Source organism: Dermochelys coriacea, chromosome 5 (genome assembly GCF_009764565.3).
Source record: "Dermochelys coriacea isolate rDerCor1 chromosome 5, rDerCor1.pri.v4, whole genome shotgun sequence".
Classification (NCBI taxonomy): domain Eukaryota; kingdom Metazoa; phylum Chordata; order Testudines; family Dermochelyidae; genus Dermochelys; species Dermochelys coriacea.
This window is the reverse complement of record NC_050072.1, coordinates 56801273-56826000: the sequence shown is the minus strand read 5'-3', so window position 1 is coordinate 56826000 and position 24728 is coordinate 56801273. Positions and strand designations below refer to the sequence as shown.

Genomic DNA, 24728 nt, shown 5'->3' with positions numbered 1-24728 from the left:
TTTCTTGTTTTCATATATATTATATTTTAAAAGTTATATGTAGTATTCCAAAATTGCTTACTTTGGAATGAAAGCTACGTTTATATCCTTCATTATCTGAATGGCATAAAGCATTTTCAAATCAGGAGGATTTTCTCTTTTAGATATACCAAGCATTAATAATAGATACATAGTGTGACCTTTACCAATTTTCCACTCTAATCATACTGTATTAAATTACACACCGTATTTAGAATGAAGCAAAACATGATTGCTTCTGAATAAATAAAACTCATATGCCAAGTATAGTGCTCTAATTCTGACCCTCCCCCCCAGTGTTTCAGTTTTGCAGACTCATTTCTAGCTGTAAATACTGCAAACACAAAAAGAAGTTGATTGAAGAAAAAGAGTGAAGGAGACATCCGCAGCCTCCTGTTCATCTGCCTCTGGCTGCTCAACCATAAAAGTTGCCCTAAAGAGGCAAACAGCAATTCCCTTTGCAGAAGGATATCTATGGGAGGTATAAAGCCACCACAGCTGGCTCTACACCACATGTTCCTGGTCTCTCTCAGAATGGAGTGCTAGAGAGGGCATTCGTCATCAGCCTAATAGCCCTTTAGGATACGCCTAGGGATAAAAGTGCCATGGCTGGCTTGGGTCAGCTGGCTCAGGCTGTGGGGCTAAAAATTGCTGTGTAGACATTTGGGCTTGGGCTGGAGCCCAAGCTCGGGGACACTCCTCCCTCATAAGGTCCCAGAGTCTGGACCCAAATATCTACACAGCAATTTTTCAGCCCCTGAACATGAATTTCACGAGCTCGGGCCAGCCATGGGGTTTTTTTTAAATCCCTGTGTAGACATACCCTGCAAGGGGCAAGAGTTGGAGAAGCCCTCAGACTGCTCTAACTTGTGCTGGGGACTAGTTTGGTTCCCTGACAGTCCAAGGATTGCAAGTGAAAAGTGTGCTGGCCTTTGTGTTCCATGTCCTCAATCTGTAATGAACTCTGTTCCAGTGCAGCTAGGGATTTAACCTTTAGACTAGCAATCAATCTGCATAATTAGATATCGCAAGTAGATATTTGTTAGCAACATCTCAGTGCTATACAATGCTGCCATTAAAAAGGTTGGTTCAATTTTTTACCCTTTGATTATTTTTCATATGTTTAAAATATCAACACATAATATGGGCAGAAGTAATTGTCATAATACTCATTTTAAAGTACACTGCAGCTGTTCGCAAGTAAACAAGTTTGCTAATCAATTTTTTTTCTTGTAAAAACATTCCATAATGCAAAAAACTTTCAGACAACAGCTCCATAGGAAGATGTAATAACTTTCTCATTGTGGGTAGGGTTAACCGCAGCTGCTGAAATACCTTAAATTATTATATACATTTCTGTGGGGGTAAAGAGGGCATATAATTTACCTTTACTTTTCTAGATCCATTAAATACAGCACTTCAGTCCTTTCCCAGTCATAGGAGAACCTCTCCAACTTCAATGCCAGAACATACATTCTACTCATCATGGCAATGGCCATTGTGGTCAAGATTGGAGATGGAAATTTGCATATGGCTAGAATTCATTTTATTCACAAAGCATCTTTCTAAAGATTAATATTCTTAATTTTATATCATATCCACATATATATAAATAAGAGAACTTTGGAAATTGCTGAAAAGAAAAATTAATTTCTTAGTCCTACAAGTAAACGCCCTTTTCCAGGGTAAATTACAGATGTTAAAATCACAAACATTGCAGCTGAATAAAGTGGGATGGGAAAGAGGTAATGGAGTACCACCATAAAATGTTATGGTTTTACTTGTTTGCTTAGCAGGTTCTTCTAAGGTCAGCATACTTTTAAAATAATTTCTTTTCATCTTTAGCCCAAATACCTTCATGTCTTAGTACTTCAAGAAAATTATGAGCAAAAGCAATAAAATATTAAAAAGTTAATTATATGTCACTGTTATAGTAGACTTGTTAGTACAATTATAATTAAGGTGATAAAAATTTACATTATAGTCCAATTTTTACATGTTCACGGTTTTAAAAAAAATCATATTTTGAGATACATTTATTTCTTGAGGAAAACTGATCATCTTGCTTACTCAGGACTATATTGCATACAAAATAATAAATTAAGATCCCCCCAACTCCAGCTAAAGCAAGCCATTTTTTGTTTGCTGTTGTGTTTTCTTTCTGAGCCAGGCTAAAAGAAGTCATGGCTCCGATGTAGCTTTGGACACAGAAACATTGTGTAATAGTATATGTGCCTTAAAATGGTAAAACACATTATTTTGTTTCCTTTTCTTTCCCTTCACAGTTACCTGCTGCTACAGTCAAGGCCACATTTGTATACTGTATATTTGTACATGTATATAAGCTCCAATTCAGCAAAGCACTTCAGAACATGTTCAAGTGCTTTGCTGAACTGGGCTATAGTAGCTATTTTTAATTGAAAGTGTATTTATAAATTGATGTTGCTAACGCTGTGCTAAGTGAGTGGAGGGGAAGCATGATTGGGAGGTAAGAGGAAATGCTATGGGACACGAGTCTAGGAGAGGGTGAATAGAAATGGGATATGGACCCGTGAGAGACAAACTATCGGGACACATGAAGAGCCATGCTCCCCAATCTTGACATATGGAAGCTCTGTGAGACTGGGGATTGAGGGAGGAATAGAAGAAAGAGGAAAACAGGTGAGGCAGAGAAGAAGGAAGGAAGGAATGAAGATGCAAGAGACTGTGGTCAGGGAAGTTCTGGATGAATGAAGGAATAGGAAAGGAACAGGGAAATGGAGTTGTAGTCTTGTATAAAACTTTAAATGCTTACAGTTTTCTATATGCAAAACTTTAAATTGTCCAGTGTAGAGAAAAGCCTCTTCCCTCTCTTCCACCATCCACTACACCCCTATCTCTCATGCAGATATACCTCTCCTCCTATGAACATGCTCAATTCTGCCAGAGACTCTACTTTGGCATATCTTATAAGCTCTGCCACAGCAGAGCTCCGCTCTTATCTTACAGACCTTACGTGTCAACTTGACTTAAACTTTTGTTACTCATTTAAAAAAAGTCAACAGGTAAACTCAAACAAAAGTTTTAGTTAAAAGAGTTAAAGTTACAAATGTATTCATGAAGTTCAACTAACCCCCCCCCCCGCCCAACTGCCTTATTTAAAAAAATTGCATTTTAAAAAAAATGTCTGAAAATGAACTAAGGGATTGCATCTGCTCCCTAATGACATATTGTCCTTCCTCACTCACTCACATCTCACTCACCAAACTTTAACTCTGGCCCCTAAAGTTTGTAAAAACTACAGCTAGGTCAAGTAAACTACTAGATTATAAAATGCCATTTCCAATATAGTATAACATTAACATATAATAATACAACATTACCCACTACAATAACTGACATGTCAGTTGCCACACAAAACAGTTAAAAACAAACATCTCACTGTCAATATTTTTTTTACAATGACAAATAAGTACATTCACACTTACATTACATACAATGCAATGTGCATGTGTATATACACTTATTTCCAAATTGTAAATGTATATAGAGATTGCAAGTTTTAATACACACACAGCAAGTATGGAAATGTGTACTTAAGGCCTCATTAAATGCACACTGAAGTCAACAGTAGGAAGTCCAGTGAGTTCAACAGGCATTGTATCAGATCTTTAGCCTGCAAAATAGCAATGCATTAGTTGCTCCTTGGCTGAAGGGTGAATGTTCAGTCTAGAGGGTTCTAAATATGACATTTACTAATCAGATTGATGGATACCAGACAGCTTAACCCAACAGTGCCTGTCAGGACTGGGATTTTTCCTCTCTTCTATCTTTTTCTCTTTACTTCTTTAAACACCTTTGGTAGTTAAATGCAATAACTAGCTATATTAATTATAGCAACATTAAAGTAGCATCCAACCTTCCAGCTATATTTTATTTATATACATATACACACACAAAAGTGGAAATGATAAATTTAAGATAAAAGAGCAACTCTGATCTCTTGCATGTATGCCTTACACTACTGTATTTAATTACATTATGATACTATTTCTCATTTTTTCTACAAGTTTAGATATGTACACGTAGCATGATGTAGTACTGTGCATGTAAGAAAAGGGAATAAAAATCTTTCCAGGAAGTATATAGTGAAACTTCAGCTGAAACACAGTAAAAAGAGTGAAATATTATAGGTTCACATATATAGATTTTAATTTGAACTCTTGAAAATTATTATCACTAGCAGTTTTATTTACAGCAAGTCATACTACTGATATTTAATACTATTAGGTACTCAACATTTTGAGAAAGTTTACAGTTTATTGAAAATGTCAGGTGCTCTTGGTAAGTCAAATATATTAAGTTTCAGTTTGATTGTGTGCAACTATAGAATTCTAACCCATTTTCAAGTGACATCAGAGAAAGAATTTTATGATGTTTTAAAGAAAGTATCTAATCCACTGAATGAATGTTCCTAGATATACTATACATGTGGTGACAAAATATTTAAAGTTAATAAAAACTTGTCTAAAATACAACATAAAACTGAACTTTTTACATTAGAAAAAGAAGCATCTCTTGCAACCTTGTCTTTTGGTGAAAAGCACTGAAGGAGACAGGGATAGAAAGTTGAAGTTTGCCAAGATAGCTATACTCATTTAATAGAAATACATCTGAGGCTTATGAGGAAGATTGGATTTGATCTAGTCAAGCCAGGTCTTTGAGAACAGTACTTGTAGTTCACGAAGCTTATGCTCAAATAAATTTGTTAGTCTCTAAGGTGCCAAAAGTACTCCTTTTCTTTTTGCGAATACAGACCAACACAGCTGCTACTCTGAAACATAAACTTCTAGAATAATTTACTTAGGTTTATAGTAAAAGTAGACTACGTTATATGTATACTGGAATTGAGGCAGGCTCCACAGAAGCCCTTACCTTGTGTGTGCATCTTGTTTTTACAATTTATTTCATGGTCCCTTTAATTTCTGGAATACACATAGTAGTAGATAATACAACATGATGTAATGTCATCAACAACATGATGTAATGTTCATCGGAGGTTGTAGAAAATGCTGTTTGACAATATTACCTTTGAGACAAATTATCTTTGACAAAATTATCTTTGAGAAACAGTATGTGGTATTACAATTAAAGGCTATGTGCCAAATTCTGCTCGTTACTCTAGTGCAAATTCATGGAAATCAATGGGATTGTACCACTGTAGCAGAAGGATTTGGTCTTCACACAGTATACACACATAAATGGGCAGAATAATGTTTCTATGTGTAAACTTAATTTTGATATTTCCTGACTTGAGGGCTTAACTGTACAACATGAATGCTCTCAATAGTTTTACTGACAGAAGTATAATTTCATGGCTCTGATAATACATCTATTGCATCAGGAGTTATCAAATAATTGCATTGGCTCAAAGGGCTATCTAACCTAAAATATGCCCTCCACACTGGATTTTATTTTGACAACCATAAGAACAGTTGGTCAGCCAGTCCAGCATGAGTATCATATGATACTACCCTACAGTAGAGAAGCTTATGCACAAGGAAGCTTATTTTGAAGCACATTTAATGAAAGTCTATATAAAATAGATTTTAAGGTCATTCCATACTTGGTCAAAATTTAGTGTTAGGGGTTTTTTGCCTTTTTAGACTTGTTAGCATTATTGTAGGATATGAATATGGAAAAATATTTTAAAATGGTGCAAGAATAATAATAAATAAAAACAAAGTTAACTGCCACAGCGCTATAAGGAAGAGTACACACAATAAGGTTTTGAATCACACTAAATTAAAGAAAGTAAACAGAAAAACTGTCTAAAGTACATCACTGCTGGCAGCAGTAATTAATTCTGTTGCGGCGTTGATTTTACTTTTTCAAGGGTGACAAGGGGGTGAGGAGTGAAAGATCTATATTTTGGAGACTGAGATAAGAGTCCCCCTTTACCTTCCCTAAGCCTCACTTGTCACCTCTTTCCTCTCCCTTTGGCGCATTAATTCCTGGCTCCCAGGCATTATCCCTGAAAGGCCAAGAGAGGAGACAATGGCTCTGTCTTACTGCTACTACCTCTTTCTGTTATCTCTGAGACAACCCGCAGCACTGGGGAATCAGAGAAAACACACACCTGGCATTACAGGGATAGCAGTACTCCACGAGAACTAGAAGGAACCCCCCCACACACACACATACAAGAAGGGCTGGGGTGGGGAGAAGAGGGCCAGCACTCAAGTCCTTTCCCACCAAGTGAAGCTGCTTTTCTGAACTCAAGGGAAAGGACGCGAGAATGAAGTTGCTAACCCCAAGGCAGAGACGGGGTGAAGATTCTGATCCTGCAATAAGAACCATGCAGGTAGACCCCTGTGCCCACAAAATTCTCAATGTGGAATCCAGGCCTTACAGGTTTCTGTAAGGAAACTATTGACCCATGGGTTTGAAAAGTTACTACAATGGATAGGGCTTCAAAAAGCTTTATATACTGGTCACTGTCTAAATGTAGCATACTTGTTTCCTACCACAAACCTTAATTCAAAACACTCATAGCTTATTTAAAAATTTGCATTGTTTTATATGCCAAAGCCTCTTACCTGTGCTTGTTCTGGAGTTTCTCCTGCGAAGTAAAAGATGTAATGCTCTTCACTAAAGTGCTGAACTACTATCTGAAAACAGTTTGGCCTTAAAAAAAAAAAAATCAAACAAACAAGTATTTTAGTAACAAAGAGTAACATCTTCACACTACTGACTAACTGCTTTGCTTGCTGATCTCTAGCAAAATACCATTTTTTTTGGAAAATCTGAGCCAACACAGTTCAGTTGTTTGAATATAAACAGCATTAAAAACAAAATAGATTTTTCTTAAAAAAATTTCAATTTTTTTGGACAGCTGTAGCATTGCAGTGTGTGGGAATAGGAAGCTTTTCACAGAGATAGAAGAAAAATACCTTTTGAGCATTCAAGTGAAAACATGTTTTGATTTCACTGAGTTATGAGTCTTTAAAAAAAATCATACTTCATCTGCATGCAGTATAACTAATATGTTTTAAAACATTTAAGGAACCTTTAGGACAAAGACGGACTGCACTGCACATGCAGGTAGGGATGACTTTGCTATATAGCACAAAATGTGGTGATGTCATCTCGTAAGGTAAAAGAAGATGTGAAACTGTCCCCATGGACATTTCAATGCTGCATGAGATATGGTGCAATGTTGGTGCCTAGTCAAGTAGTTCCACATTATGGAACTTCTTTTCTCTTTCAAAAATCTTAGGAAGTTATGTTAAGCAAGAAAAAGCTAGGTTGCATGTACAGCCTTTACTCTGATGCTACAGTACATGCACATCAATTCAATACAATTTACGTATATGACCACACACATTCTCAATTATAGTATCATACAACTTTTTTGACAGCTTTAAATACACCTGAACAAACTTCTTTATTCTTGTATACTTACACTATCTTCTTTGTCACAATGGTCCAGTTTTTCTCTGATAGCAAATAACTGGCTATTAAAAGTCTATTTAAAGAATGTGTTTAATAATTTAGGCAAAATGGTAACCTGACCCCTACTCTGCCCTCTACCCCACCTCATGTGTGGTCACATAGCTGCTACTCCATTTGTGGCTGAAGTGCCAGGGTTCCAGGTTGCAAAAAAATCCCTTATTTTAATGGATTATGTTATGGTTATGTATTTTTTCTTATTTGGTGTAAGCAACAAATTATAACACAAAATGGTTTTTGAACGCATTTTTAATAACTGATCAACAAAAAAGTTGCTAAGAATCATTTCTTGCTATTTACAAATTCAATTTAAAAATCCCACCCACAATTCTTAACTTTTTTACTACTGATCACCACTATGATCACCACGACCTCCTGTGAGTAGCAGCCTCTGAACACAAATAGTTCACTAGGCCTTTACTAGGTATCTGACTCAATACTGCATGTGTTCTCTGCATCATGTACTTGGTATATTAAAACAAAAGCAAAGCTGATGTTATTCTTATCTCTTCCTAGTGGTTATCTTTCCCAAAAATGGTTTATATCAATTTTTGTTTATGAATTAGCTTCCATTCTGCTTTAATATTGGTTTAGTATCAAAAGAGCTTTTCTACTTGAAAATTAAAACTCAATGGACTAGTTTTTAACTATCTTAATTTTCAGCTGATGTCTGAACAAAAGAGGGCTCATTTCATTGCAATTTCAACAACGTTTGGTCTCTATCCAAAATTTTATAATATGACAGATGTTATTCAATTACCATTTTAATGAATGCAGTGTGCTCCATTTTTGATGGGTGGAATACACAGTGTGCTCAATGTTGAGTTAATATTAATCTAAAAGCCTGAGTGGTTATCCTGCCTATTACTTCACACAAGAAACTTCTGATACTTTAAGAGTTCTAAAATTTCCAACATGTTTAATTTATTGCCCTGTTGAAAGAGAAATATATGGAAATAAATGAAGTTATATATCTATAACAACTATAAAACTAATATTTAAACAGTGTACAACTGCAGACATGGGAACTAAAAGCTACTAACTTACCTGCCAAACAGACTGTCATGAACTCCATAGACAGAACACACACTGAGATCTATTAAACCTTTGGGCTTTGTGGCTCGCTTTTCACTTTCAAAATAAATAAGCTGGGCATCATTCCCCTCTAAAATAAAGTACAAATTCTTCCATCGCTTTCCTTTGCCTGGATCAAAAACAAACAAAAGCAGTTTGAAGTCCTGTTAACATATGGTAATCTTTTGCAGAATTTTTCCTAAGTCTTAATGAACACAACAGTTAAAAATTGAAGAGGACAAAAAAGTTGCTTTGCCAGATTTCAAAACAGAACAATAAGCAGTTTAAACATTTAGTACAAACTTTTCTTGGAAATGAAGTTAGTATATTTATCTTAGTACAGGAAAAGCTCTGTTATTTGGCATGTTGGGGGAATGGGGAGTGCTGGTTAGTCAAAAATCTGGTTAACTAAGAATTATACTTACCAATGGAGGGAGGGAGTTTGGGTGTGGGAAGGGGCTCAGCATTGGGGTGCGGGAGGGGGTGCAGGACACAGGCTCTGGAAGGGAGTTTGGGTTTGGGAGGGGACTCAGGGCAGGGGGTTTGGGCATTGGAGGAATTTCAGGGTGCTGGATCTGGGTGGTGCTCACCTCTGGCAGCTTCCCGCAAGCGGTGACATATGCCTGCTGTTCATAGGCAGGGGTGCAGCTAGGCGGCTCTGCGTGCTGCCTCCGCCTGCAGGCACTGCCCCCACAGCTCCCATTGGCCAAGGTTCCAGTGCTCAGGGTGGGGTAGGGGCAGGGCACGAAGCCCCTGTGGCTGTTCCTCCGCCTAGGAGCAGCAGGGCTGTGTTGCCACTTCCGGGGAGCCATGCAGAGACAGGTAGGGAGCCTGCTGGCCCCACACCAACCAGATTTTTAAATTGCCCGGTGAGTGGTGCTGACCAGAGCCACCAGGGTCCCTTTTTGGCCGGGTGTTCCAGTCGAAAACCGGACACCTGGAAATTCTATTGAAGATTTGTATTGGGAGATATCAGAAATGTCAGTTTTAGAGCTTTCCAATTGGTAAAGTGCCAGATAACACAGATTTTACAGTTACAGATACAGACTGTATCTAAAAAGGCTCAAATTTGCACAATAGTAAATCTAAATCTCCACTTTTGGTCTCAATCATGTAATCAGATATGTTCAAATTGACCCCTATGCAGTTTCAGAGACTTCAATGGGACTCAGCAAAACCATAAGGGCTCCTTGCTTAAAGTCCCATACATGTCAATCAATGGACAAAGAGGTCCATGTTTCAAGATACGATTAGATCTGAATAGTTTGCAAACTAAGGCACTGTCCCTGCAAACAATTCAATTTAATGCACTGCTTTGATTGAAAATACATAATAAAGATAAATAAAAAAGTACTGGACTCTGGACACACTACAACCATTCAGAAACTGGGTATTATATTACGTAGCTTGCTCCATGAAGTGCTGTTTGCAGCAAAGGTCTCTGAAAAGCTGCATTATTTTCTTGAGAAAATAGACACTGCACCTCTAATTTGTCCTTCACCAAGGCACAAAAGACAGCACATGTGGGGATGTGATGGGACTGTAGAGGCCCCCCACCGGGGAACCAAGGCTTAACAAGCAGCTGAACCAAGGCTTAACAAGCAGCTCTTGGCTCACAAGGCCCCACGCAGCCGCACCTGCTAGCATGCTTGCAATGGAGGCAGAGTTCAAAACGGAAGGGTCCAACTCAGTCAGGGCAAACAGTGCAAGGGAACAGTCCTACACTGATAACTCCTGCAAAGGCTGCAGGATCCCCACACCACCTGGACCAGACCCTGCTGCAGGCCCCCATGAAGAACAGGAACGGAGAGTTGCAATTGAAGGAGAAGCACCTCTGGACTACTGTCAGTGAGAACTCCCCCAGGAGTTCATAAGCCGACCCGGTTTGTGATTTTTGAGGGGGCTGAGAACATAATAGCAAATGAGCAAGGAGCAAGATTGGTGGTGTCTGCCCTCTAGGCCGCAAAGCCAACTGGCCAGTCATAGGGAACCGGGTTTGAACCCGGTGGAGCAGGGAGGGCTTGGGTTCCCCTACCACAGGCTGGGCGGATCGGCCATGGATTCTTGCCACTTAGCGACACTGCTGGGCTCAGACGTCGAACCCCACAATAGGAATAGACACCCCATATGACACACAGCTCTTAAAGTCTGGATATCTCTGGTACCTAGCACAGAACTGATTAAAATTTGAAACAGCAGCAGCAAAAAAGACCGAATAAATAGGTTTTCTAACTAATAATTGACTATTTACAAAGCAGGAAGAGAGATAATTAGCTAACTATGCACAAGAAACTGAGAAAAAACTCTGTATTCCTATTTATCCATCCAGGGATCACAACAGCCCTTTTGGCCACAGCATCACACTCAGAGCTCACGTTCAGCTGATTATCCACTGTGACCCCCAAATCTTTTTTCAGATTCCCTGACTTCCCAGCATAAAGTTCCCTATGCTGTACATACAGTCTGCTTTCTTCAAGTAATTTTGAACAAGTTATCAAAATATAAGAATGTAATTTAATTTTCAGGAGACTGCTTTATATTTAGAAATAAAATGTTCTTACTTTTTTTCAGAAGATACCCTTTTTTGACAATATTTTTATAAAAAGCATCCTTTGTTTTTCGACGAATTGTATTATAGATTTCTTTTCCATCCACTGTATCATTAAGCACTTGTTCTTGATGCTGGTAAAGAAAAATAATAGCCATCAGTATTTTTCAGTTCAGAAATATCAAATTGATTATAATGCTGCAAATGGAAATATTCTTACCGATTTTTTTATTTTCAATATCTCTTGTAATCTTAAGCTCTTTAATAAAAGGACTGATCAGTTTTCATGATGTCATTTTTAACATTCCCTCTAACTTTTCCTACATTTATATCACATCACATTTGGATAGTTTGGAATAGTTTATATGGTCAGACAATTATTCTGAAAGATGGAAAATAAAAATTGACCTGCTTCTACTTGCTAAGAAACACAAATGGAGTATGTCTGTCTCATTATCTATGTATAGAGAAATAGGAAATAACTAAACTGTGTATCATTCTTTCTATACAGAGAGTGTTTTCTCAAAGTTTACATTAGATAACCTTTTAAAACTTTTTCACTACTGCACGTATTTTATTAAGGACACTGTCTCAATACTTCATGGAGAAATCTAAAGAAGCCTAGCAGTGAAAAAACAGGGTGCACAGGTCAAAATTAAAAAGCCTCAACAGGTCTGGGTGAGGAAGATTGCACAGTTCTTCTCCACAATACATCTGCTTCAAAATACAGCCATTTTGACCCTCACTCTCATTAACGCTCATTCACAGAAAATAAGGAAACTTAAATGCGGGGAGTAAATGAAAGCAGATGTGAGACTAGGATAGTGGAGAAAAAAGCCAGAACAGCTAAGCCAAAAATCATGTTAAATATATTGGACAGTATATAACCTAAGAGAAAATATTAGTTTGTATCTTTACTCTGATATTATTGTTGTCTCTGCCATTTATAATAGAGTGTCTAACTAAATTATAAATTAGTTGATATCAGTTAGGCCAAGTACTGTCTTCACTCTAAAAACCCCAAACTCTTTAGAAATATTGTGTGGCACTAAATATCTCACCTGCATTGGGACAGGGTCTTTAAGGTAATATCCTTCAACAATTTGTTCTTTTCTGTAGTGCTCAATGATGTCAGCAATACTGTTCAGATAAAAAATTATAAACTTTGAATAAGTTTATAAGTCTTTTTTCCAACATAAAATTCACACATTAAATTTCTCACATAAATCTTTAATAAAATCACATGTTAAGAAAGGTGATCTCACTTTTATCAGCCAGAATACAGGAGTCAGTAATCACATTTTTGAGTTCTGCTAATAAAAATCCTAAATCCTAGTTTAGAATCCTAAACTAATCTTACAGAGTTTAAAACTGTTGCTCAAAAGGCTAGATGATGAGACATAGAAAACTCAAAGATCAAGTAAGGGCAAATACATTCCCAGCTATTCAGCCAGGCTGAAAATTGTTATTTTATTAACAATAATTTTCTGAGGGCATGGCTACACTTGCAGATGTAGAGCGCTTTGAGTTAAACCAGCCTTCATAGAGCGCAGTAGGGAAAGCGCTGCAGTCTGTCCACATTGACAGCTTCAAGAGCACTGGCGTGGCCACATCTGCGGCGTGGCCACATCTGCGGCACTGGGAGCAGTGCATTATGGGCAGCTATCCCAGCATGCAAGTGATTGCAACGTGCTTTTCAAACGGGGGTGGGGTGGAGTGGGGTGTGTTGTGTGTATGTGGGGGGAGAGAGAGTAGGTTTTTGGGGAGCTGAGAGCATGTCAGCATGCTGTCTTGCAAGTTCAGAAGCCACAGCAGACCCCCGCCCCTCTCTCGCACACACAGCATTCCACAGTAATGGTTACTTTGTCTCGGAGCAGATAAGCATGCTGGATGTCAGAAATGGAGCTTTCAAACGGCATATCCGCATTCCTACAGTGATTCAAAAAATTCAAAACAAGAGTGGCCACTAGACTTAAGAGGTTATGGGACGTTTCCGGAGGCCGATCAGAGCGCAGTAATACAACAACTTGTCCACACTGGCATCGTGGGTGCTCCAGCGGGGGTGCAGCAAATGTTATTCCACTCACTGAGGTGGAGTACCAGCAGCGCTGCAGCCATGCAGTCAGAGCACTATGTGCCTTGCCAGTGTGGACAGGTAGTGAGCTAGTGCACCCGGGGCTCCTTTACTGAGCTGTAACTTGCAAGTGTAGCCAAGCCCTAAGTCTCATCATCACTAGGGAAGGGGAAGGGGAGACACTTCAATGTGCAATGCAATTTCTTTCTAGGGGGTGGGAATGGGAAATAGAAAACGTTCGTAACACAGATTATACAGCTCATACTTGAAGTCACTGAGAAATCATGTTAAATTAAATACTCATCAGCAGAACTCCTCTACAGGGAAGTTTGCATTCTAATTACCAGAAGGAATCAGGTTGAAATTGTATTTTGAAGAATCTAGGATGGGGAGGTGGTGATAGATGAAAATTAAAATTCAACGTATTTCTTTGACTTTCTTTTACTTATTTATGCATAGTTCTTATTGAAATATCCTTGATTTAAGTTAGAGTGCAATGACATGAACGATTTGTAGGGATTCTTAGCACACCCTATTATACAGAATATCAACCTGAAAATAAAAACAGTTAAATAATTAAATCGGAAATACATTAGCAAACATATTTTTAATACATATTGTTAGTTGGAAGTATATGAAAATACATTCATCAGGGCATATGTGATGGAATCTTTGGCCAAAGTTACATTTGCCAATGTAAATTGTGCATAAGGCTCTCAGATGAATGGACTAGGTAGAAGAATCTAAACAGAATATGCGTAAGGTTTCATAAGCTAGTTTGTGCATTGCTCATTTCAGAGTCATTAAGTGTCTTCATTTGGTATTGTGTGTTTTATATTTCAAGAATTAATGGAACGCATTGTGTGTACTTGATGCTTAAGGGTATTTCCCACAAAATTGCTTAGTGTGGATTACGTTTTCATTCTAAAGGTCATCTTATGGGACCTTTCTGGTACTATTACTAACTTTTTAACTATTACTAACCCCTGTAGCCCTCTGCCAGTTTGCACCTAGAGGTCCCTGTGTCACACCCGACTTATTAAAAATGTCATAATGTTCACTTTTTATTAAGATGAAATATAGCGAAAATATTTTCTGCACTCCAGAAATGACATTTTACCACCATATGATAAGATCATTATGCACTACTCTGTGTTGAGCTGCAGTAATCAGCATTTCTTGTCATGAAAGCAACAATGAATAAAGCAGTCTTGCAAAATTCTACTCACCCACTCACCCAGATTCAGTAAATGACAGGACACTAATATTTTTTTCTTATTGTTGTAAAAGTTGTCAAGTAGATTTTGTGCTAAGGCTGATTCATATTAGAATTCACATTAGAATTTTGCAAGCTGGAGTGTTATGTGAAAAGAAACTGACACTTACTGTAACTGTGATTCTTCAAGATGGGATGCAGACATGTATTCCACGTAGGTGTGTGTGGGCCAAGCACACCAGAGCTGGAAACTTTTGCCAAGCAGTAACCATAGAGGGACAGCAACTCACGCCTCGTGGCTGCGTCCCCTCCACTTACTATATGAGTCAGTGGCACCCCAACCCATCTCAGTTCCTTCTCATTGAAAGCCCAGGAGGAGATTCTGATGCAGAGGGGACAGAGGGTGGGTCATGGAATACATGTCTGCATCACATCTCAAAGAACCACAATTACAGCAAGTAAGTGTTTCTTCTTCTTCAAGTAGATGCAGACCTGTATTCCACTTAGGTAACTCATAAGCAGTATCCCATCCAGGAGGAGCTGGGCTCGGAGTCTACTGAAATAGGGATTGCAGGACTGCCCTTCCAAGCCTGCATTTGCTCTGGAAGATGCGGAATAGCATAGTGGTCCATAAACGTATGTATGGACAACCAAACTGCTGCCCTGTAAATGTCTAGTTTGGAAATGTCACTGAGGAACACTATCTACATTGCTTGCACTCTCGCAGAGTGAGCCTGTACTCACCGAGGAGGTGTAGCTCAAGCTATTTCATGCGCTGTCTAAAGCAAACACTCATCAGCAACTACACACCACACAACAAAAACACCAACCCAAGAAGCAAACTCTGCAACAAAGCCTGATGCCAATTCTGTCCATATATCTATTCAAGGGACACCATCATAGGACCTAATCACATCAGCCACACCATCAGGGGCTCGTTCACCTGCACATCTACCAATGTGATACATGCCATCATGTGCCAGCAATGCCGCTCTGCCATGTACATTGGCCAAACCAGACAGTCTCTATGATAAATGGACACAAAAGATAAATGGACACAAATCTGACATCAGGAATTATAACATTCAAAAACCAGTAGGAGAACACTTCAATCTCCATGGTCACTCAATAACAGACTTAAAAATGGCAATTCTTCAACAAAAAAGATTCAAAAACAGACTCCAACGTGAAACTGCAGAATTGGAATTAATTTGCAAACTGTACACCATCAAAATAGGCCTGAATAAAGACTGGGAGTGGTTGGGTCATTACAAAACCTAAGCCTAATTTCTCCCATACTAATTTCCCCTACTGTTACTCACACCTGCTTGTCAACTGTTTGAAATTGGCCACTCTCATTACCACTACAAAAGTTTTTTCTCCTCCCTTGGTATCCTACTGTTAATTGAATTGTCTCGTTAGACTGACCTCACACTTGATAAGGCAACTCCCATCTTTTCATGTATTTATCCCTGCTCCTGTATTTTCCACTCCATGCATCTGATGAAGTGGGTTCTAGCCCACGAAAGCTTATGCCCAAATAAATTTGTTAGTCTCTAAGGTGCCACAAGGACTCCTCATTGTTTTTGTTGATACAGGATGTTATCCATCTAGAGATGGCCTGTGCAGAGATTGCTTGCCCCTTCATGCAGTCCACATATGACATGAATAGGCTAGGTGAAGCATGAAATGATTTAGTCCTGTCTAGATAAAAGGTTAGACATCGCCAGACATCCAGAATATGGAGGCACCGTTCTTCCAGGGAAGAGTGCGGCTTTGGGAAAAACACACGTAAAACGCCTGATTCAGATGAAACAGAGACCACCTTGGATAAAAACTTTGGGTGTGGTTGCAGCATTACTTTGTCCTTGGAGGACTGAGTATAAGGCAGCTCAGCCATCAGGGCCTGCAACTCACACACCTTTCTTGCAGATTTGATAGTTAACAGGAATGCGGTTTTCTAAGACAGGAGGGGCAGCAGACAGGCTGCAAGGGTCTTGAACGGAGGGCCATTAGAGCAATCAAAACCATGTTTAGGTTCCACAGGGGAACCGGTTCTCAGACTGGTGGATGTAAATGGAGAAGCACTTTCAGAAATCTCATCACCATAACATTGGAAAAACTGATTTCCTTTGAATAGGGAGATGAAATGCTGATACCGCTGCCAAATGCATTCAGAGAACTGAGCACAAGGCCTGATTTCTGAAGATGTAACAGGTATTCCAAGATATCCTGGATGGAAGCCCCTGTTGGCCAAGGACCACACTGAGAACTATTCCATTTTGCTAAGTAGGCTGTCCTAGTGGAGGACTTCTTACTGTTGAGTAGGACTTGTTGAACAGCCTCCAAGCACAACTCTTCCTCTTCATGCAGCAGCCATGCCATAAGGTGCTGATTACAGGATGGCGGGTGTGGCCATGATTCTGAATGAGCAGGTCAGGATGGAGAGAAAGTGGTATGGGAGGTTGAACCAGCAGAGCAAGGAGATCTGAGAATCAGCACTGCCTCGGCCATGCTGGAGCAATGAGAATGAGCCTGGCCCGATCCACCTTGAGCTTGAGGATGACCTGAGGAATGACCAGAATAGAGGGGAAGATGTACAGAAGGGTAAACTGCCAGCTGCAGTGGAAGGTGTTGGAGAGGGAGCCCAAGCTGAGGCCCCTTCGAGAGAAGAATAGGTGACACTTTCTGTTTTCCCTCATTGCAAACAGGTCAATCGCGGGGATACCCCGTGTTGCAAAGACAACCTGGAGGACACTTGCCTTCAGGGACCACTCGGATGAAAACCCTGCTGAGATGGTATGCAAGACGATTTTGTGTCTTCAGAAAGCGGAAAGTACCAGAGTGATGTCTTTTTCGATGCAGAATTGCCACAGGTTGATCGCCTCTAGGCAGAGTAACCTGGAATGCCCTCCCTCTTGTTGGTACACATAGTATATTGCAGTGGTATTGTCAGTGAGTATGTGAACCACTGAGTGTCTGATACAGTCCTGGAAGGCATGACATGCATTGTGGATGCCTCAAAGTTCCAGCACACTGATATGGAGTGAGGCTTCCTGGTCCAACCACAGGCCCTGCAACCTCAACTAGTCCAATAGGACAGCCAATAGAGTGACCATGTGGAATCTGATGTACTTGATTAATTTGTTGAGGTTGAGAATGAAAACATTTAGGCAACTGGTTCTCAAGTTTAGACATGGATGACCAATTGAGGAAATCGTACTTGGACAGCAAAGCTTGTTGACTCGCGATACTCATCTGTAGGGACAATGAGGTATAGATCTTCCTGACCAGAGGAGAGTCTCTGTCCTTGGGGGTAGACTTGAACCTACACTGCCATTATCCCTGGGAATTCAGGGCTGGATAGGAATAGAACCCTTCAAATCTCTGCTTTGGGAACAAAGTAGCACTTTTCCATGTGCTTAGCCACTGGTGGTACTGAGGCTGGTGTACTCAACAGGGCTCTTGCTGGCTTGAGGAGCACATCATTGACAGGGAGGGCCACTCTCTCAGGGATGGGGGGCTGTAGAATATCCACCAGTTTGTGTGGCAGCCAGTTCTCCCTTTGGCTACATCTCCCCTGGAGCGAGCTCCAGTTTTGGATCAGCTAAGACCCTTGTCCTCATCAACGGACGATGCCGTGCTGCTTGGTTCATCCTCTCCTTCTATTCCGAGGACTTTAAAGTGTACCAAAACCTTTTATGCTACGTAGCCACATCCCCAGAAATCCAAGCAGAATTTCTCCAGGAGGGGCTGCCAAAGGCGCGAGCCTTGCAATGTCCTTGACCAGCAGCAAGGATGGGACACAAAGGCAGAGCAGGTCTGCTGCAGCCAGGTACGTTGACACAGCAGATACAGTCAGTACTGGTTTTGCCCTCGTCAGTACCGGAATCAATGGATGCCTGGAAGCAGGAACTGGAGTCAATGGTATGGGGTTTCTGTCCTTCCCACTCAGTACTGGAGAAGGGTCAGATCCGTGCCATCCTAAACACCGAAACCAGCCCTAAGCCAGTCCCCACTTTTCCTGGAGGAGGCAGAGGAGTCACCCTGCAACCTAGAGAGGTCCTTGATTGATTTTATGAGATCTCTTCCTCAGTGCCCACAATAGAGAATGGCTCCTTTGCCTTTTTGGACAAGTGCCTGCCCCAGAACAAGAGCCAGCAGTGCTCTCCAAGCCAGAGGATGATCTTCAGCCCAAGGAAGGCCTCAGTATCAGTATCAGGTCAGACCGCATGGCCTGTTCAAGCAGCTGCTACTTGAGGCGAAGGTTCCATGCCACCCGAGTCTGCTTCTTGAATGATCTACAGGTCAAGCGCTTTTTAAGGTGGGCCTCACCGAGACAAAGCAAGCACCACATGTGGTGGTCGCTGTTGGGGATCGCCCCTACACAGGAAGTACAATGTTTAAACCCCAGTGAGGGCATCACTGGGGAACACTATCAACTAACTATATACAATAAACTAGGCTAAAACTAAATGCAAGGTTGTGAAACTACCACCACATAGAGCTCCGACTCCAACCAGGGAAGTGAGCAGGAACGGGGGAGTGGGGGGGGAGGGAGAAGAGAGAGATCAGGGTGGCACCACCTCATATGAATAGGGAGAGGGCACAGCCACAAGTGCCACCCCTCTACAGATAATGCCAGGCAAAAGGCTCTGGAGCTCCAGTGTACCAGGTGCGTATACATCTAAGTGGAATACATGTCTGCATCTACTCAAAGAAGAACTTGTTTTATTTCCTAATGCTACTCAACACTGTCATTAAGAGACCATCATACAAAGACTCTATTCTATCTACATAAATGTAGAGATTCTTTTACAGGTAACACAAACTCGACTCACTCAGACCAACATATATTTACCATATCATTAAAGCAGAAAAATACAATGGAATGAGCAACCAAGACACTGCCAATTTATGAACGTACATGTCTGAAGAGATCAGGATACAGGAATCTGAGTTTACAGGTGGTCTAAGTTACTTAATGAGCAAAAACAAACTAAATGTGACTGGGAAACAGATTATGAACCATCACATACTACAAGACATTGATCAGGTCTGGGAGACAGAATGAACACTAATCTCTCCAACAGCAGTTAGTAAAGCAAACGTACTGCTGAAACTTAAATGTACCAGAAAAAGTACAAATCAGGAGAGATAATAAAATTAAATCAGTAAGTGACTGGTAAAACCTTACCAGATGAGGAGTACTACACAAAAATTTGAACACTGTACTATAAGAAATTGAAGAATTTGAAAAGGTTTATAAGAGAGTGTATAAAGGATTCTGGAGTCACAGCTGCATGGAGAGGTAAAGAAGGTTTTTATTCATTACAAAAATATCTAAAAATTATTACCAAGATACATAAAGTACTGAGTGACACAGAAAGGGAACGCCAAAAGTTTGTTCACAGAGGGTTATTCGGGAGGGTGAAGGTGCATAAGAAGTCCTTCCCTCTTCCCACACATTTTTTTAAAAAAAGAACAAACATGAAGAAAAATTATGCTGTCTTTTTTGAGCAACAGAAATTTGAAAAGTAATTGGGGGATATTACAAATACATTTTGAATGTTGAACACATTCCCTCTCCAGTAATCCCAGAATTTCTATTCTGCAAGATATTTTATGATGCACTGACATGACTGGAACAATTCATCTATAGAAGCAAGAAAAGTACTTCGGCAACAGTCAATATTTTATACTTGTGGGATACAAAGTAAGATTACAAAGAAAGACATATGCGCTTTCTTTAACTCCACAGGCAGATTCTGCTCCTTTGTTATTATGCAGCAGGAGTAACTTTGTCACCCCAGAACATATTCAGATACCTGAGAGTGGAGAGCTGAAAGCAGCATGGCAGGCTATTTTAGTGGGCCTGAAGTGAAAATTTATGTATAAATGAAAGGAGAACATTCTTGATGTGCTCCACTACTTTAGTGTAAGTTCTACTGCTCAAAAGATGACTGAAATATTCAAGTAAAGATTGCTGTACTTTCACCAACCTCACTATCAATTCAATATTTATTAAAATGAATTTAGGCAGTTTTGGTTCTCATCAGTAAGTTTCCCTTTTTCAGCTCAAGTAGCTTGATACATTATATTCTGAGCCAGAGCAGAGCCAGAAGCATGTAGCACCTCTGGAAGCAGCACCTGAATATAAGGAGTGGAGGAAAAAAAGCAATGATGTCCCCCCTCCTCACTAGTCAGCGGGTATCCTGAGCAAAGGTGGGGAAAGCATAGTTTCCCACTCCATCCACTCATAAGTGAAAGATGGACACTCATCAGAAGATAGCAAAGCTTCTCTGCCGCTATGATGTCTTCATCTCACCTACAAAGACTGTAGAAGTTGTTGAGGCTGCATGTGCTCTCCTCCTGGTGGCACTTGGAGCTATCACTAGAAAAGAAATCAAGCCATTTCCTCCTCAAGATCCTAACAGGAAGGCGAATTTGATCTCTCCTCCAGTGGGTGAAAAATTGGGCTGAGGAAGATACAACTGAGGTTTTCGTATAGCAGCAGATCAAACATTTGCTGAAAGACCAGAGGAAACCCCAACTGAGGTAACCCTGGCAGATGCTACAGGTTCTGCAGCGTAACAGAAGAGAGAGTCCAGCAGACAGACAACTCCTTACCCCCCTCTCAGCCTGGCTGCTTCTGCAATATGCAACACACACATATTTGACTTTATTTTTGGAGAGGGGAAGGGGTGAAGATGTAGAGAGAGATTGTTTTTTCCCCTGCCTCAGAGTACTACATTCCTGAGACGCACATAGATATTCTTTTTCAATCCACCACCCAGATCACCTCTGGGTTGCTGCTGGAGTTTGAAACAGCACCAGACTGTTGTTTAGACAAGTTCTGGTGCTTCCAGTCCCAGCTCTTGATGTCAAAAATGAAAATCTCATTTTGGTTTTCCTGGCTATATTACAACTATTTTTTTTTTTAAATGACCAAGTTTAGTCATTAACTCACCATAACCCTGACTTTGCAATGCATTAAGGCATAATACAGATCACCTTTAAAATGGATCTTTTTTGCATACACTTGACAGACATTGCAAACCAACCAATATAAAACGTTAAAGATCAAACTGCCTTACAGTTGTAGAACTGAGGGCTATTTTTGAAAGATATATTGAAGTACTAACAACAAATCAAATACTTCAGTGAAAAGAAGAGCCCCAGATGACCTTTAACATATCACAACAGTAAATAAATTCTAAAACATTAGACCTCTTAAAAATATTTGCATTTAAGTGAAAGTAGTGATTGTGAAAGGGTTCTCAGATCCGGGAGCGATGTATCCAGGATTTGCACAAATCTTTCAATTTCTTCCTATACAACATATTTAAAACGCAACCCTTCCTCTCTGTCCTAAGAGCTAAAACATTCATTCATGCATTGATCATCTCATATTACATCATGCACCCACTGTTCCACCAACTATGTCAGGCGCAATGCCCCATTTGTTGTCTTTTAATTCACAGAAAGGAGCGTAAGGTGGATCCAGTTGTGGGAGTTCAGAGCTTTCTGATTTAGTGATAAAGTATTGCCAAAAAACCAACTATGTAAGTTATCTGAAATTGCATAAACCCAGTGTGAGTAATTACGTTTTCAATTAATTAATTACTTCTGCTCCTCTCTTGGCAAAGATTTTAGCTGGAAGATTCAAGTGTCATACCCCTAACAAACCAGAAAACTACAGAATGGGCAAAAGAGACTTTACCTTCACAAAAGGCTGAAATTGCAGCTAGCTGAATTTTCAATGAGGATGTCTGGAAGCCAGACTGATTATTGTAGAAGGTACTCAAGCATCTTGTTTGTGGGATTTGCAAAAGGATCCAATTGTTTAGCCTCACACCATCTTCCACTTGAAGTCATATGATCGTCCATTGAACTTCTCAGCTAGGAGAACTTGATACTTTCTCAGACACACCAGCTACTGGATCTCTACCCACTCAGAAGACAAGCTGGAAGCGAGAGAAATGCTAGGTTGGGATGGAGAAGAATGCCCTGGTTCTGGGTGATCAGGTCTGACAAATTCCCAAATTAATGAGATAAGCAGTGACCATCTCCACTGGAAGAGGGAGCTAAACTTGTTGCTGCTAAAGGGGTGCTGAAACTCAAAAAACACTACATTCTTGAGTTTAATAGGACCTTGGAAATAAGATGTATTGAGAATAGATATATATCAGCAGCTTCCCACTGTGAAGGATGAATGCATTTAATTTTGTCATTTCCATTCTTTTAGTACAGATTAGTATCACTTTCCTGTTCATGCCAGTGACAAAACAGATCCATCCTGAGTTTCTTTACTCCAGGGAGAGTGATTAGTACTTTCTGACCCAGACATCAATCATGTGTCCAATATAAGAAATCCAGTGATTTTTAAAAAATTTTAATCATGAGGCTATATTCTCTCTCATGTAAATATCCCCTTCCACTTTAACCATTCACACATTGCCTTTATATACCACTGTTAATTATTTCAGAAGTAATATGTTAGTTTTATTTTCCTTTGTTCCATCTTGTATGTCAACACAGCATCCTCTTAACTTATAATAAGTCATAGAATCATAGAAATGTAGGGCTGGAAGAGATCTTGAGAGGTCATCTAGTCCAGCCCCCCTGCACTGAGGCAGGACCAAGTATACCTAAACCATCCCTGAAAGGCGTTTGTCCTGTCTGTTCCTAAAAACCTCTAATGACCAGGATTCCACAATTTCTCTTGGAAGCCTATTCCCATACTTAACTACCCTTATAGTTAAACTGTTTTTCCTAACATCTAACCTAAATCTACTTTGATGTGGATAAAACCAACTTCTTCTTGCCCTATCTTCAGTGGACATACAGACCAACCGATCACCATCCTCAATACAACAGCCCTTAACATATTTGAAGACTTATCACGTCCCCCACGCAGTTGTCTTTTCTCAAGACTAAACATGCCCAGTATTGTTTTTTTTGTTTTTTTCCCTCATAGGTCAGGTTTTATAAAACCTTGTAGCTCCCCCCCGGGCTCTCTCCAGTTTATCCACAGCTTTCTTAAAATGCGCTACCCAAAACTGGAACAATACACAGCTGAGGCCTCCCAAGTGTCAAGTAAAGTGAAAAAATTACCACCTGTGTCTTACATACAACACTCCTGTTAATACATCCCAGATTATTAGCCTTTTTTTTTTTTTGCAACTGCATCACATTGTTGTCTCATATTCAATTTGTGATCCCCCAGATTATTTTCCGCAGAACTACTGCCTAGCCAGTTATTCCCCATTTTGTATTTGTGGATTTGTCTCTCTCTTCTTAAGTGTAGTATTTAGCATTTGTCTTTATTGAATTCCATCTTGTTAATTTCAGATCAATTCTCCATTTTGTCACGATAATTTTGAAGTCATATATGATCCACAATTTCTAATCAAGAGAAACCAGTTTATGGAAGAAAATGTCAGATACTTTAAAAATAAACACCAACTAATTATGCTTTGTTTAGGATTAAGAAAATGTTTAAAACTTCAGTCTTTTTATGTAGCCACTAACCAGGTTAGATAAATTATTAATATTAACGTAAGCATTTTTTTAAAATCAGATTTATCTATACACCAGTAAATGATAAATATTGACAGATTACACTTTGTTTTTCTATATATGTTTAAAAAAAAAGTATAACTGTTTGTAGCTTACCTGTTATAATATCTTCCTCCCATCATAAACTGATTGTTTGGAGTAGGGCATATTTTGAAACGTTGAATATTTTCACTGGTCCGAAAATAAAGTGAATAATCACCAGGCGTATTATCAGAGGGCCTCACAAGAAAACTGCACACCTGACCAACTGAAACAATATTAGGATTATTAATAAGGTGCCAATCACTATTAGTTTTCCTTCACAGTACCATCAAAGGACATTTTTCAAATTTTACTGGATACAAATATGAATCGGAATTTGGAATAAATATGTGTATATTTAGCTTGAAATCCAGACACTTGCTAATTTATTTCCCCCCTTTTAAGCCCTCAAAGTAGCCTGTAGCCAACTTCACATATAGATTCATAGATTTCAAGGCTAGAAGGGACCGCTGTGATCATCTACTAGTTTGCCCTCCTGTTTAACACAAGCCATAGAACTTCCCCAAAATAATTCCTAGACCATATCTTTTAGAAAAACAGCCAATCTTGATTTAAAAATTGTCAATGATGAAGACACTCCACTGAGAAGAGAAAAACCATTCTGACAACATCATGATATAGGTTCCAACAATTAAAAATAGTTTTGATCTAATAAAATATTCAGATGGTAAATACTACTTTGG

The 24728-nt window shown here is 39.5% G+C and overlaps 1 protein-coding gene across 2 annotated transcripts in view; it reads right to left on the bottom strand.

Moving 5' to 3' along the window:
- Positions 1–24728, bottom strand: part of RASA1 (RAS p21 protein activator 1) — a 126533-nt gene that overhangs the window by 44538 nt on the left and 57267 nt on the right. For both annotated transcript variants that reach the window (XR_006281782.1, XM_038401509.2), the window contains exons 8-12: positions 24100–24250; positions 12193–12271; positions 11145–11265; positions 8557–8713; positions 6597–6684 (exon numbers count right to left, since the gene is read on the bottom strand). Coding sequence is in view for 1 of the 2 variants with exons in the window: in XM_038401509.2 (XP_038257437.1) it covers positions 6597–6684; positions 8557–8713; positions 11145–11265; positions 12193–12271; positions 24100–24250 (596 nt within the window). In the remaining variant the exon portion in view is untranslated. The remainder of the gene's footprint in view (positions 1–6596; positions 6685–8556; positions 8714–11144; positions 11266–12192; positions 12272–24099; positions 24251–24728) is intronic.